This window comes from Carassius carassius, chromosome 15, assembly GCF_963082965.1.
Source record: "Carassius carassius chromosome 15, fCarCar2.1, whole genome shotgun sequence".
NCBI classification, from domain to species: Eukaryota; Metazoa; Chordata; class Actinopteri; order Cypriniformes; family Cyprinidae; genus Carassius; species Carassius carassius.
Window position 1 is genome coordinate 26823848 of NC_081769.1, and position 16707 is coordinate 26840554.

General features: G+C 39.0%; 1 protein-coding gene across 1 annotated transcript in view; it reads right to left on the reverse strand.

Annotated features, from left to right (window-relative positions):
• Window positions 1-1430: 1430 nt before the first annotated feature.
• The window catches only part of LOC132158726 (eukaryotic translation initiation factor 3 subunit E-A), a 52416-nt gene continuing 37139 nt past the window's right edge, over window positions 1431-16707 (reverse strand). Inside the window, exons 10-13 of the mRNA XM_059568271.1 lie at window positions 8847-8956; window positions 4237-4339; window positions 3361-3495; window positions 1431-1640 (exon numbers count right to left, since the gene is read on the reverse strand). Coding sequence (XP_059424254.1) covers window positions 1602-1640; window positions 3361-3495; window positions 4237-4339; window positions 8847-8956 — 387 coding nt within the window. The 3' untranslated portion in view covers window positions 1431-1601. The remainder of the gene's footprint in view (window positions 1641-3360; window positions 3496-4236; window positions 4340-8846; window positions 8957-16707) is intronic.

Genomic DNA, 16707 nt, shown 5'->3' on the forward strand with positions numbered 1-16707 from the left:
GACACTCTCTCCTCCAGAGCTCTTTGATGTTCAGATCAAAGTGAAATTCTCCCAAAGTCAATGTTAATTTATATGACGGCTATTTGTCTCGAACAGTGAAACACAATAGAGTTTAATTTTTCATTAAAATAAATCTTATTAAAGATGTGTTTAATCTCCTGCCTTCCTTATACTTGAGCTGTATCAGGTTGCTTGATGGTCTAAGCTTAGTTATAGCCATGTATTGCAGATACATTTGTGTGCATACTATAACCGAATATAAAATTAAAGCACCTGAAGTGATTCCCTGCCAATTTGAAGTTTATGCATTGGAAAAGACACTGTAATGATTTCATACTACTGAAAAGCTGATCTAAATTTAGGCCTGCTCTTGCTAAAAAATAAATACATTTGCAATTTGGAAAACAGGACTTGAGGAATAATCCAGAGAAAAATGTATTATGGAACATACGCTGTATATTTTAATTATGCGTCCTGTTTTTGAACAAATGTCTTAACCTTTTCATGTAAGGGAAAGGGAATGAACAATGTGAAAGCGGGAAAGATTATGTAGCCCTTTTAACCAAAACCTACGTTGACCTTTTCGTTTGGGTGTTTGTTTATTTACTTTAAGTGAAGTGACAGACGTTGTGGTGGACAACCTTTTCAGCCACACGTCTGCTGTTGGTTTGGATGCCTTTCTAAAACAACATCTGAGACAGCACTCCTAAGGTGAATGTGATAATTAAGGGCTAGGAGGTTTTTATTTTCGTAATGTGTCATGGCACAGGACCGGTTAACCAATCACTTTAGCCCACCCCCCTCCTTCCTCCCCACCCGGCCGCTCGCTCACTGGGAAAGTAAAGGTGACGTCAGTTGTTTTAGATGTCTGGCTGGGAGCCCGAGCGCTGTGGCAGCTACAAGCCCCCTCTTCAGTCGTCCAGAGAGACAGGGCCCATAAACATGTCAGCTGATAGAGAGGCCAAAGCAGACATTAAGACATTAAGGCTTCGAATCCCAGCCTGCAGCATCTGCGAGCAAGGGATGGAAATAGAAAAATGTTGAGCGGCAGACTGTAGGTGTCACATGCAGAAGATGGGATGAGATGGGAAAGGTGGGGAGGCATTATGTTGATTGTCTAGCACATCTGACATGCCCAACAAAGAGGATGAGCAACATCGAAAATGACAATGAGAGTGAGGACGATCACCTTTGTGTGTCCTCTTCACCGCAGCGGAGTGGGCCGCTACATAACAGAGCCGTAAACGCAGCAGACTAAACACTCATTCATCATTACGGCGCATACATGTGCAGCAGCACAAAACCCCCCAATCCCACTCAGTGACTCAGGGCACATTAAAACTTCATCTATTACACAAAAGATCACCAACACTTAACCCTCAACCACCATTCGTAATGTCCAGGAATAAAATGCATGCATGAGGTGAAGATGGTTTTGTAAGGTTTTTTCTTTATTTAATACCAGACGCATTAAACCCAAGTGTAAAAATAAGGCCTCTGTCTCGCTCCTGTGAGGGACACGAGAGGGAAAACAGGATGTTCGGCCACAGTATGGGAATGCTGGAAGGTTAGATTGAAGTGTACGCTCCGCAAAGATCCACTCAATAAAAGCCAGAATCCTGAGGTGCCCAGTTTGGAGTCTAAATAGAGAGGAAAGAGAGAGCCAAAATATGTTATTACCCATCACAAATGCATGTGAGGTCATTACAGATGAATACTATAGAGTGGTGCAGTGATGGATGTATTTTTGTAGGCAAACCAGGAAATTAGCATCACTACTGAAGCCCGTTTCAACCATGCAATAAAAAAAAATAGCAAGTTTTCTTCTCTCGCAATTCTGATTGTCTTTTTTTTTTTGCTTCTGACAGAATAATACAAAAAGAAAAAAAAATTCAGAATTTTACCATCTCACAATTCTGACTCTTTTCCCTCACAATTGCAAGTTTATATCACACAGTTGGGACTTTTCTTCTCAGAACTATGGGTTATAGACCCGTAATTGTGACATTTAACATTTAGAATTCTGACTCTTTCTCAGAATTTATTTTACATCTTGTAATTCTCCATTAAGATCTCACTCTATATTTACGTTTCTGAGTTTTTTTTGCAAGACAAAAAAAAAAAAAAAAAAAAAAAAAAGTGAGATAAATAGTGGTAGAAATAATCACTGTGGCTCCCTCAACAAACACCCAATAGGATTTTTCATTGGCCTTTGGATTATAGCATAAAATAAACTCTGGCCAACAAAAGTTCATAATTCTTAGATGTTTGGTCCATCATGATAATATTAAAACAATGACTGAAAAAAAAATTATGAATCCTGAAGCCTAAAAACAAAATCGCAAAACAAACAGTAGCTATAAAAAAAAACTACACTTTGAGTTTAATGTCACCACCATCACAAAGCTTCTTCTGAAAACTCTTTTGGTCTTTATTTAAAAAAAAAAAAAAAAAAAAAAAAGAAAGTGAGTTAGACTAGTTTACAAGAGCATGATTATAAACACAACAAAGCTGTAAAAGCAGACTAGTTAGTAGATGGGTTTTCGTGTTCAGCATGATTACACTTATTTTCCCTGACAATCTCTGTAGTCCCATTTAGCTACATTTCTGTTTATTTATTTATTTTAAAACAATGACTTTGGAATAATGCAACTGCAAGCGCTTGTTGCCTGGTTTTGGCCCACAATCTCTTGAAACGATCTACAAAAAAACTGCAGTCATTTTGCAAGTACAAGAAGTTCGATTTCACATTCGCACCTTTCCTTTGGGTTTTTCCTGAGAAAATGTTAAATTAAATTGTGTCTGGCCAAACACATCCAAATACAGGACTGTGTGTTATGGCCTTTGCCATTGTGGTTTTTGTGTGAGTGAGCCAGTTAAATTACGTGTTTTGAGGGACCGAGACATTTAAAGGCCGTTATTTTTAAACGCTCTATTTCAAACAAAGCGAGGTCACGTTTGTCGTGGGCCAATCAGTGCGCAAGGCCAAGATCAAACGAAGACCGACTGGACCCCAAGCAAAACATCTGTGGTGACTCCTAAACGCAGGGAACTCCACAGAACGTGTCTGCGATTGTGTGCAAGTGTTATTTACTCTGCAGCGCTGAGTCATGGGACTCAGACCCTCTTCTTTATGGCTGTGCTCTGCTACCTTGTCATTAGGCCTTTGAAGAAAAACGACATGATGAAAGCGCCTGCTCTGTTAAACTTGCTCTTACTGGTTTACGCCGTGTAAAGACAGTTCTGGGCTGACTGCCGCTCGACATTCTTCTGAATAGATCATTTGTGTGTGTAAACTACAGGGCTCAAGACAAACAGAGATGAGATCAGATAAAAGGAGAGATGCTCTGCTGCTTTGACCTCATTCCTGTTTGCGTGGGTCTGCTTCTTCTCGATATTCATGGCCAGCATTTGGCTGCGGAACGAAAGGCTCTTGGTTTTCTCGATCACCTGCTGATATGGTGATATGGCGTTGTTGCCCATCACCACGTGACCCTGCCAAAGAAAAGAGGAGAGGAAGAGAGATTCAGAGCTAAACTTAAGAGAATACCAATTCTTTTCTGTTGCCACAGACACATTTTCACAACCTCCTCACAAACACAAAGGAGCTAATTCTGTCACTCCAGTAGAATGTCCTGTGATTTCTGAGATCAGAAGTCATGTTACTTGGTTAGGATGTTATGACCAAGGTCCTGGGTCAGTTGCAAAAAAAATTTTTTCTTTGACATGAATATTAAATGACACTACTGTTCAAAAGTTTTTTTTTTTTTTTTCCAGCATCGACATTAAAAATTACAAAAAAAACATTTATAAAATTACAAAAGAAATATCCTTTTGAAATTTCTATACTTCAAAGAATATATATTAATCAAGCAGAAAGAAAGAAAACCATTATAGAATGCTTTCTATAGGTCTTAAATATTAATCTATGTCATGACTAAAAAGTAAAGTACATATTTCACCATATTGAGAATGACCCTCCTTCAGGACATTAATGACAGTCCTCTTACCCTCGATGAAGGATATGGTGAGTAAGCGAGCACTGAGCAGAATAACTGACGTAATTGATTGCCTCTCCTTTATGTTTTAAAGCAGAACACAATCCCTGCACAAAAGAGGCTGAATTTGATTTTCAGACTAATTAAAGGACACTAACGCAGCACCTATCAATTGTTTCGCTATCTGAGGAGGGAGGCAGAGAAACAATGAGTGAAATAAAATATGAGAGACTCTCACCAGTTTGGAGTCGATTTTGGCATCCAGCCTGGCATTACGAATGAGGTTGACAATCCATCTTTCTGCCTCCTCGGGAGTCATATTCAGCTTATCGGCCAGCATACTGCGAGGCAACACAGTCCATTAGGACAAAACTTGGGTAAGGGGAGAACATTATATACACTGATGGCATTACGTGAAAATTGTGAGGTGTATAACAAACTTGTAGAGTGAGTGTGTGTGTGCATGCAGGTTTAAAGTGCTGATCGAAAGTGCTGGATGATAATGGGTTTACTGTCATAGCTCAGCATTTAGATGTCTGTTCAAGAGTGACAAATGCCTTGCATTATGTAATCAAGTCTGTGATTCTAATCTCACTAAGAAACCCATAAAAACAGAGTACAATTACATCATTGCGCTTTTGCTAGTATGAAGTCAAGGTAGCGATGAAACTTTGCAGGCAAGAACAAAAGGACATTGCATGGACTTGCATGACTTCTACTGACAATCCACCTGACATTTTAGAGAAACTGTCCAGAAATGAAGCCAGGTGTCTCCTTCACAGACGTGTCTTTTAGGGAGGAAGATGGCAGCAGGGGCTCTGTTCTTTGATCCACAATCCTTCTACCGCAGCTGGCTTTCTTTTCGGCTAAGCTCATTTCATGCAAGTGAGAAAGTGCAGTCCCGTTCTGTTCTACACACCAGGTTTCCAAACAATGAATATGCTTTCACAGTGAAAGGTTAACTCAATCATCCACCGTGGCAACAGCATGGGTCTAGAGACAGGCAGAGATGACAGCTTATATCATTTTGCTCCCAATGAAACCCTCAGAAAATGATGCGTGACAGGCTAGATTGGTCATAAAGCTCATTATTTAAGAGCTAACCGCCAACGAATGTGCTAGTTGTCACATCACGAGTTCCAAGCTGGTGATGGTTAACACATGTCCAACATCAAGCGGTGACACTCGCTACGGGAAAAAGGAATGCCTGTCGAATCCAGGGGTTAAAGCAAGGACATGAAATCCAAGCTCTTCGGCAGCCCCAAAGAACTCCGCAAAGCATGCGGCACGCTGATGAACAATTACAGCCGAAAAGGAACAGGAAACCAATTAAGACACTGGGAAGTTTAGATAGCTGTACAACCATTACAGGCCCACAGACCTAGAGTTCTAGACCATGTCTGAAACGAAGCAGACTTGCGAGCTTTCACAGAAAAATCTATGAAAATGCCAAAGACTTGATTATCAATCCAAATGACTGGTTTAAGGAGAGAATCGCATGATAAATAAACAGCTTGAACAAACTTGGTGCCGCTTTACTCTAGTGACGCAAGAGGCAACGAATATTATTTCACTGGTTTAATTAAATCATGACACATGTCAGTCAAGCCAAAGTCAAAGATCGACTCAAAACAAATAAGATTGAGTTTCCTCTTTAGGGAGCTGACCCTCCGGACAAGCTAAACCAGAGACCAAGGTCAACCACAGCCTCGGTGCAATGAAATGGCTTACACACATGCTAATCTAATTCTATCCAGCTTTAAAATGAGAAAGGGGGGAAAAGGTAGTACGTTCATAAGCTTGCCACTAATATGAACGAAAGTCTGAACTGAAACCAAAAATATACAAACGCTGAAAGAAGTAATTATGGAAAAGATTGAGGTTGGGTGAACGAGCCACTCAAGCATAAGTGCCTGACAGGGCGGTTTAAGCCAAGCAGCTTGACTCCTCTCGCTGCAGTCTCATTTTACACAGGCTTAAACCTGGTCCTCTGGGGTTGGGGGGTGGAGAGTGGAGGGTAAGGATCATTTTCACTTCGACCCCTTGCATGTACCAGCTCCTTGCAGGTGATTTATCCAATTCTGATTCCAGGCCGGTGGGACTTGGCCAAGCGGTCTCACTCCAGGAGACGTAGACTGTTAAAAGGTCAGCTGCGAATTGATACAGTGCTGACCTGCACTACAGAAGTTTTAAACACAGTAGACTCAAAACAAATGCACTGTTAAACATTTCCATATGAAGACAAAGAGATTCACATCACTGGAAGTGACCCCTGCTTCATAGCTTGGGGTAAAACTGATTCCCCTTATCCCATTAAAACATCCTCTTCTCTTCATTTAGAAGAAAATGTTGGTAGTTTCAATGACATGCTGGTTTTTCTTAGAGAAATGCAGAGTTTTCAGTAGAGATGTAAACTGAATTAACATTATTATTATTATTTTTATTAGTTATTATAAAAATGTTAATAAAATTACGTAAAATAAAAATATATAAATAAAATACACTTAATAGATTTGATTATTAATATTAAAAAGTTTTAAAAAAACAGTAAAACATTTCTACACTTTTTAAAGCAGCAGACGATGAAACAGCCTAAATGCTTGTTATAAACAGAATGTTAACATCTTTTGATAATAAAGTTAACCTTTATAGTTAGCATTCTTTGTGTGAAAGGGCCTTAAAGGAAGGAAAACAAACAAAAACATGCAGATGAAATACAACAATGCCTCCTATATCAGTGGCCCTGCAAATCAACTGCAAAATTAATTACTGTGGACTGTAAGAGACCACAATGATTTACAGATGACAAGATTGGAAACGCCATTCAACTAAAATTCTCATTAAGCGCTCACAGACTACTCACATCAGGGCCAATGAATGCACAATTGGGAATTTAAGTCTTTGAGGACAAGACACAAAAATGCAAAGGCCATCAAAAGTGAAAGTCATAAAACTGGATTTCAAATAGAGCCTTTTCCGGACATTTTTATATATAAAGCCATTTGTAGTTGTGGTCTTTTTTGGTGTATGCTGAGGGCAAGAACAGAAATAAAAATCCTGCTTCCTCATTCAATGCCAACAACTGTAAACTTAACAAAAGTGCTACAAAATTGGCATTCATTTCATTCGAGTCCACAATTAGCCGCAGAGGACTTTTGCGTACTGTACCAGTGACATGCACTAATAAATTAAAGGGATGTTTTCCAATCCCCTAAACAGAGAAAATGCAGCCTTTCAGGTGACTCCTTTGAGCTACTAACTTGAACAGATAAACAGCAATCACAATTGAGTTTCCTAGTTCAGCATTACCTTTGTCGCCTTTGACAAGAAAATGGATTCAATTGCAACGAGACTGCCAAAAAAGAGCCAGGACTCCAAATCAATTCCAGACTATCTGCAACTGGAGATTTGGACAGAGCCTGATCACATTCCATGTTTCAACCTTGACTCCAGCCCTTCTCTGTTTTATACAGCTCAGAAAATGCAAGCAAGCAATTAGGCTGTACAATGAAGCATGGAAATAGTGTGAGAACCTGGGGATGGCTGGTTTTTGATCGTCGGGTGGCTGGTTAGATGAGAAATAAATTCTGAATGGCTACATCTATGCATGTGCACTACTGTAGAAAATGCAAAAAAAAAAAAAAAAAAAATTTACATTACAGGGCCATTACAGGGCTTTCATCAAATGTGGTATATGATAGTGTCAGGTGAGCGTGTGCATTCATGAACATGGTTCCCTTCGGGATTTAAAGGATGTCATAAATCCCCCAAGGTAGATGCAACCTGTTAGCATATCTCCAGTTCGCCGTCAAGTGCTTTCTGCTTGGCGCGCAAAGGTGATGGCAGGAAAAACAATGCAGGACAGATGCTCAAAGACTACTAGTTATGAAAGCTCATTAAACAGGCAGGAGGGCAACGCGGCCTCTCTGCTCTGCACTCCGTCACTGGAAGGCTAATAGGAACCAGGCAGAGGGAAACCAGTGACACCCGCCCAAATCACCCTTTCCATACAGAGAACTTCTTTTCCACCAATGGAAAATCTTTGGGACTGAAACCATTGCGTGTCTTCCCTGGAAGTCTACGATGCCATATAAATACCGTAAAAGGGGCAATAAAAAAAAAAAAAGAGCAACCAGAGTAAAGTGGTAATAAAACACCTGCCACATTTCAGCCGGACGCAGACCGGAGTGTCTATGAGGAATTCAGAAGATGCATTATGTCAGTGATAATTGAACCATATGGATTAATGGTCAAAGTGAATCACTGTTAATATACCTTAACTAGTCTCTATAATTTGTTTAACTGCAGGAATATTCCTCTTCGGTTGCGCTATGAGTGAATTAGCGTGCATGAAAATCTCAAAGCGCCATTATTTTACAGTCCTAACAAGGATGTGACAACGCAACAGACAATAACAGAGTAAGTGGTGCTTGGAAGACAAAAGTCCGCTGTATTATCCACAGATGGGGTGCAGCTATTAAGATGGGCCAATATGTAGACCCTTTAGACATGCTCCAAAACAGATGGGTGGATGTGCCTGGGATGTCTGGTTCTGAATGCGTGTCTCCATGTGTGAGATTGAGGTGCTGGCAGCTGGTCTCTGGACACGCTTCCTCCAGCACACTGGGTAATAAAAACTGATCAGAGTGGAGTGGGAATGGAAGAGAGGAAACAGGAAGCGTTCCCACATTGTGGACACATTTTCAGACCTGCTACCTTTTTTTTTTTTTTTTTGATCATTCCTGACAACAGTTTATCATCAATTTGTTCACTTTAAATGGTATTTCACTGTTTTGTTACATGATCCAGCAAAGTTATTTTGTACTGCATCAAAATCAGAGTGCTAACCTTATACTGATGCACTGGTGAATTCGGCAGAAGGTCTCGAAGATGAACAAGCGGGCATTTTCAATGAAGTCCTCAAGGCAGGCCACAAGGAAAAAATCATTCACCAGCACCTTTAAAAGATATAAACCTTCACATTAGACACTGTGCATGAAAATGCATTCAATCCTATGTTGATTAGGCATGCAAGTTCGGAAAAATTTGCGTTTCAAACGTTTTCACTTTTTATGACCCCAAAATATGAGCCGCTAAAAAAAATAAAGGCTTTTTGCTCCATAAAATTCATTTCAAAAGTTGTTGTGACTGTATGATTTTGTAATATTTTTAAATGAGTTTCTTATGCTCAGCAAGACTGCATTTATTTGATTAAAAATAAAGTTTAAAAGTAATATTGTAAAATATTACCAATTTAAAATTGTTTGTGATTTTTAACATTTTTAAATATTTTCAAATGTATTTATTTCCTGTGATCAGAAATCTGTATTTTCTGCAGCCATTACTCTGTGATCAACTTTTTCAGGATTCTGTGATGAACAAAGTTCAGAAGAATAGCATTTACGGTACTTGAATTTTTTTGTAACAATGTAAATGTCTTTACGGTTACTTTTGATCAGTTAAATGCATCATTGCTGAATAAAATAATATTTAAAAAGGTAGTGCATGTTTTATATTGTGACAAACTTAAATAGCATAAATATAAATCTTATTTGTAAAATATAAAATAAAATGTCTGACTATTCTGATTTTTTTACGTTAATGTTCGTGTGTCCAATTCTTCATAAACATATGTAAATGCACTCATTGTCCATGTTTTACAAGCAGCATTTGTTCCCAACCTTTGCTGGAACACAGAAAAGTCTGGCTAAATGGGACAATGAGCAGTACAGGAAGTTTATATAAACTCAGAACTGAAATAAAAAAAAGTTCCACTTAATCCTGAGGTCGCTGTAATAGCACCTGGTTGGGGAATAACAGTATGGGGAAAAAGCCAAAAGCAAGGCAAATTAAAATAGAAATATGATAAATTATGGAAATGAATGCAGGCGAGGCCTATAGCTAACACATAAACAACGGTGTTTAATGATTTCCTCACAGTAAAAAAAAAAAAAGTATCTGGAAGCAAAAAAAAAAACGGGGGTCATTCTCAGCACTCTAACCTCAGATCTTGGAAAACCACAGCCCCCACATGAAACATGGCAGGAACAGAGCCAGCCACCAAATTCACCACATTGGCTGTGACTTATCACCATTTGTCTTGCCCGTTGCCGCAGGGTGCACCAGGCTGTGCGGTGGAACCAATTTACATTGCCACTGCTTTCAAATGTCTCAACTAACATCTACTATCAATCTCAGACGCTCAGCAGCTGAGTTCTGATCACCGCATACTAACCTCCACATCCTGCAGAGACCTGGTGTGCTTTAAGGCCAATTTATACTTCTGCGTCGGGTGCGCGTAGAAGGTACGGCGTAGCATACGCATTGACGTGTACCATACGTCGTACCCTTCGCCGTACACTGACGCGCACCTCCTCAAAAATGTAACTACGCGTCGCGGCGACGCGGACCGCAAGATCTGTGATTGGTCGGCTTGGTAGCATCGCATTTCCGGCTACGCATTTCCGGCGTGTTCTTCTGCACCGCCCGCCATTTTTAAATTCAGAAGTTCATGTGAAAGTTCAGTGAAGAAAATGGAAATGGACCAAGTGACCGAGCGATTAGTTGAAGTGCGGAAATACAGCCATCTGTATGACTCGTCTTCTGCAGAATACAAAGACTGCCAGATGGCAGCGAATTCGTGGAGAGAGATTTCCTCCAACGTCGGTTTGGATGTAGCGGATTGTATGAAGAGATGGAAGAACTGTCGAGACAAGTACATTCGCCTCCGTAAAAAGCTCGCTACAAGGAGCGGGGATCCAGGAGGGAAAAAAGTCCCAGCGTTTTATTTATTCCTGTCTTGACTGGCACCTCATGTGAAACACCGGCTTACGGAGTCAAACTTTGACGATAAGGTAAATAATGCACGTCCTTTATGAACCTCTGTTGTTTTTAGGTTAGCTAACTTAACTAGCAATGCTACCACGCCGTAACGTTATTGATTAGTGCAAAAATAATATACCTGGGAAACAAAAAGCATGTGTAATGGGTTTTAATTATATTGTATTTATATTATATGTAATAGATTGTAATTATATTGGGCTTGCAGATAATACAAACGCAACAACGTAGCATTTGCAATGTAGGAATATGCAGTATTCATAGCTCTGTTTATCTGTGAATTAACACTGGATGCATCAGCTTTTATATATAAAAGACTAACTTACACTATTTGCTATTTCTTTCATAAATCGCAGGATGGGAGCGATTCAAGCTCAAACTCCAATGGTTCGGCTGTTGTGAGACCTTCAGCCAATAACGACCAACTAGCATGTCCACCGTCCCCCCAGCCATCTCTTCAGTCCCCCCAGCCATCTCTTCAGTCCCCCCAGCCATCTCTTCAGTCCCCCCAGCCATCTCTTCAGTCCCCCCAGACATCGCTTCAGTCCCCCCAGACATCTCTTCAGTGCCCCAGTCCAAGGATGGCACAGAAAAGGAAGAGGAAGGAACAAGAGGACTGGGTCCAAATGCAAGTTGCTCGGTTGGAGGCTCAGTTGGAGGAACGGCGGGTCGAGCTGCAACAGAGACTGAGTCATGGAAATGACGAGAGCGACCGGTTTGGGCACACTGTTGCCGACATGCTGCGAAGGGTGCCGGAGGAGCACAGGGCGCAGGCAATGTTTGATGTGTCCAAGGTCCTGTTTGAGTGGCAGCAGAAAAAAATAAACAATTGTGCCTACTTCTACAACATTGCACCTTTTAATTCTGTGCACTATCTTTATATAGTTTGCACTTTTGCATCTTTTAGTAAGTTGTCTGTTAGCACATTTGTGTATATAGTTTGCACTTTTGCATTTATTCATATTTTGCTTGTTTGCACTTATTTGTGCAGGTTTTATTGTTTGCACATTTTTGTAAATAGTATGCACTTTACCTTGCAGTCAAAACGCAAACAGTCAGTGCATTCCACATGGCTAAAGACATGTGTGAGCCCCCGCTGTCCCTGCACGGTTCACATGCTGTCCCCCTTCCCGCAACTTTGTGTGCGCATTGGTGCTCACAGCCCCCACTTTGTTTGCTTAGGCTTTGAAAGCTACCATCTCTGTGGTTCTGCTTGAAGAAATCCCAGCTACATGGCGATGGCCCTATCAGCTAACACACATTTCATCATTGCCAACATCTTATCTTAAGCTGATAACTATTTGCTTAAGTGCTATTACTACTGACGAGGTTTTCCTGTAAAAGAGGAAGAACAAGTCTATGACAATTTCAATGTAGCACAAAAAAAAAACACTTTCAGCTAACTGGAATCTTAAAGGAGTAACCTTTTTTTTCAGTCTTCAAAAACAAAAACAAAATTAACAGGACTATATAAGGTTGTGTCTTTTATGCATAGCATAGACTTTATGAGCCCAAACCATTGTTCAAATGGCTGAGATGGATCATGTGAAGAAGGAAAAATTACAAAATCTGACTGGATAAGCATTATAAGGTAATCACGATGCAAAGTAAGCAATGTGATGATCCACAGCTTGAAGAAAATCCCAGAACACTTATGCGGTCAGTCTCTACAGATCCAGGACCGTGTCCAGTTAGATTAAATCACCGGCCTGCAAAACTTCTGGAGCCATGGGTGCTGATGATATGCTAAAGAACTGCTTGTAAACAACGGTGCTGCATTTGGGTAATTTTAGGTTGTTTCAGACATCTAGTTTGGGGTCAGTATGAGTTTTCAGAAAATACTTTGTCCATATTAAATCGATTAAAAGTGACAGTTAAGACTTTTATAACGTTACAAAATATTTCCATTTCAAATAAATGCTATTATTCTGAACTTTCTATTCATCAAAGAATATATGCATCATAGTTTCCACAAAAACAAATTGTTAAGAGTGTATGAACTGCTCAATAAGAAATGTTTCTTAAGCGTCAAATTTTTGATGGCTCATGTGACACCAAAATACTTGGAGCAGTGGACGCTGAAAAATCAGGTTCATACACACGCACACATTTATATATGTATATAAATATATATATATATAAACTGAAAAAAATATGAATGATTTAAAGACTAATAAATGTGTTAAATGAGAGAGAAAAGCTTTCTAGGGGTCTTGAATTATAATTTATTTCTCTTTCTGGATCTATTTAAATCTCGTAAGTGATATTTTTATTTAAAATGGTGACAAATTGTCAATAGACAAATATATTAATAAAAATAAATTGTAGAAATAATATTTTGTTTGAACTCCTGAGGGGGAGAGAACAATTTTGGAGGTCATGCACCTCTTTTCAATAATATTTTCTTTATTTTAAATTTACACTCATTTGTCTTTTTTTCCCATTTGTTTGACAGTAAGAGGAAGTTTGTTTTTGTACAAGTAAAGGCGGTCGAGCGCAGACACTGATGACTTGCAAGGCTTCAACAGTCTAACAGGAAAAGCCTTGGGCTGTTGTAGACGGGCAACTCTGATTTTCTAAGTCACCACTCAATCAGACTGTGAATTTGCGAGCATTTAGAGCTGACATACATCTGAGCCTAGCCAGTTATGCTCACATGCCACAGTGTTTAACTTTTTTTTGCAGCTTGTGATCTCGATAATGCCTCAGGCTTTCATAATCAGGGTCAGTACTAATTAGTGACCATTTACGCAGTGTCTGGGCTAAGCTCTCGTAGAATATGCCTGGTTCTGGAGGTCCAGTAGCTGGAGGGCTCTCACGAGATCTCACAGATGCAGGTGTGCTAATTACTGTTAGCCTTACAAAGCCTGGCCTCCAAGCATGCAAAGTGTAATAGAGAGCTCCCAAATGACTCGATCAGTTAGACCTGCAGAGACCCCCACTAAAAAACACAACTCCTGGTGATTTGGGCCTCGTTTTCCTCTGCTTCTTGATGATAAACGCGTAGAATGAAAAACAGCTGGCCTGATCAAATGGGCACGCTCACAGAAGTAAATGTTTATAAATCATGTCAGCATTTTAGGAAGGTTCCCATTTCAATGTTAAGTTGGGTTATTTCATTCTCTTATAAAATGCTGCTATTTAACATACGAGGTGCTTGTTGCTAAACAAAACTGGATTGTTTTATTTAAGACAATGGCAGAAAATGGGCAGTGCAACTGGTTTTTGAATTCATAATCATTTAGAGAACAGGAATGAGCTTCAACTTAAGTGCACACTAGGCTAAAGGCACTCAAGCTAATTACGCTTGGGATGAATCTTTGTAATGTAATGTGTTTACTGCAACCAAGAATGCGCCTGAAGGCCATTTCTGTCTTTTATCACACTGAGACGTTCTCATTCAAAGTAAAATATTTTTTTGTCGTTTCAAATTTGTCGTACCAAATGCATTTAGGTCAACATGCAATGTTTTCCAGGATCAGAATGGCGAAAAAAAAATTTGGTGCTGTGCCAACGACGTCTGTAATCACATGGTAGCAAAAGTTTTTGCACTATTCCTAGACTATGGTAATGATAAAACCAATGTATTGTAAAGAAAAGAGAACATCGACCCTTATTAAAGCTCTTTAAAAAAAAAAAAAAAAGGTTTAATATATACAGCATATTCTGAATTTGGTGTTTTGTAATAGCAGCTCTAAAATCTTCTAAAAACACTGTGAAAAAAAAATATATATATTTCATACAGTAATTTATTAAAAATTACAATTACTATTACTAGGTTCCAAATCTGTCTGGCTTTTTTCTTCATGCAGAACTTAAAAGGAGAAATTGTAAAGATGATGAGCACAGACTGATGCTTTTAAAATTAGAAGATCATGCAAAAGCACCATAAGCATGGTCTTTATTACTTGTATATACCATATTCCAAGTTATGATAGCTTTGTCTGATAAATGGATGGAAAATTTTAATCGTTATACAAATACGCAATATAGAATAAAATCTTCACATCCACCCTTCTTATCCAAATATATGAGAACAAGAAAAGAATGTCTGATTCATGAACAAATCATTCTTTTGAGTTGGATCTTTTCAGTGAATTATTCTGAAAGATTAATTTGTGAGTCTGATCTGAATGCGTCCAAAGTGATGACTCAGACAGCTCACTATGGGAAAGGTTACAGACACAGATTTATTAAAATAAAAAATAATACAAAAATATTTGTTCCTGTGGCTCAGTAGTAGAGCATTGCGTTAGCAGCGCAAAAGGTTGTGGGTTCAATTCGCAGGGAACACAGGTACTGTGAAAAAAAATATATATATAAAAAAAAAAAGAAAAAAAAACCGGGGCTCATCTCCTGTTTCCAAAATGCATCACAAAGTGCTTGAAAAAGCTGTAAACTAATTCCACATTGCACAAGGTGCAAACAACCTTACGCCTGTTTCAGACCAATGTTTAAGTTTTTTTCAAGTTTGTAGGTGTCAAGGTACAGAAACCAAGTAATTAAATGTAAAATAGCACTGGATAGTCTTCAATGTAAAAATGAAATATACAATCAAACCTACATTTATTCAGACACCTTCAACATCTCACATTACAGTTTTGCTATATATATCAAAAATTATATCTGGTGTCTGAATAATTTTTGGTTTGACTGTTAAAACTACAAAGTAATTCAGTCAAGAGCAGTGAGTGATTTACTTTCATTTTCTTGGATTAACATTACAGCAGCCAGTAGCTAAATTAGGCGCGGTCACTTTAAGAGACGATGAACGCATCCAATATAATACACATCCCATTTTTTCCTCAACTGTTTACTTTCACTTAAGAAATAACTGAGTTTTTTCGAGCATAATTTCCAAGGTGGATATTTTGACATATTTTGTATGTATTTGTCGGCACAAGAGCAAAAATAAGCAAATTCGATGTTCAAGTGTTTTGAGACTCCTTTCTCTGCTTGAGCCCTGAACATCAGAACACCGCGAGTACTGAATAGGGCTCTTTCACATCTTTTTGTTTGTTCAAACTGCGATTTGTATTTGTTCGTTCAGGTGCAGGAGGGACTTCGAGGAGAACTTCGCAGAAGAGAGCTCGGTTCAGTGTCGCGGTCCGTGATACATGGCTCTCGATCTCTCTCGTACGCACCGAACACAGCGCGCGAATAACCAGCTACTCTGTTCAGCTTTTCCGTGTCTTGTGTTTGAATGCTCTAATGTTTAAATCGACAAGCGGTAAGGCTTAAAAACATGTGAAAAAGATAAGCTTTCATGACGATGCGCAGCAGTGGCCCGTCAACTGTCCTGAGCATATTTTTAGGCTGGCCTCAGCCAGTCAGTTATATAAAATATCAAGGTGAAGTCATCATAGCTTGCTTAGTATAGACCCAGCTCCCAACCCAACTTTGAGAATAGATTAACGGCGATATTTTTTTTATCGCCCGATAAGAGTCTCACGTTAACGCTGATAACGTCCCACCACTAACATACATACATACATACACACACACACACACACACACACATATACACACACATATATACACACATATATACATATACATATACATATATACACATATACATACATATACACATATACATACATATACACATATATACATACACATACACACACACACACACACACACACACACACACACACACACACACACACACACACACACATATATATAGAAAATGTATAGCCTGAAAGCACTAAGTTGTTGTCTGCTGAATGCATAAATGTAAATATTATGTAAATTTGGAATATGGCTCATGAGCGATATCTTAATAGTGCCTTGGACATTTTGAAACTCAAAAGCTTCAGTTTCATTTCAATGAATACTGCATTGAACAGAGCGACTACAAGT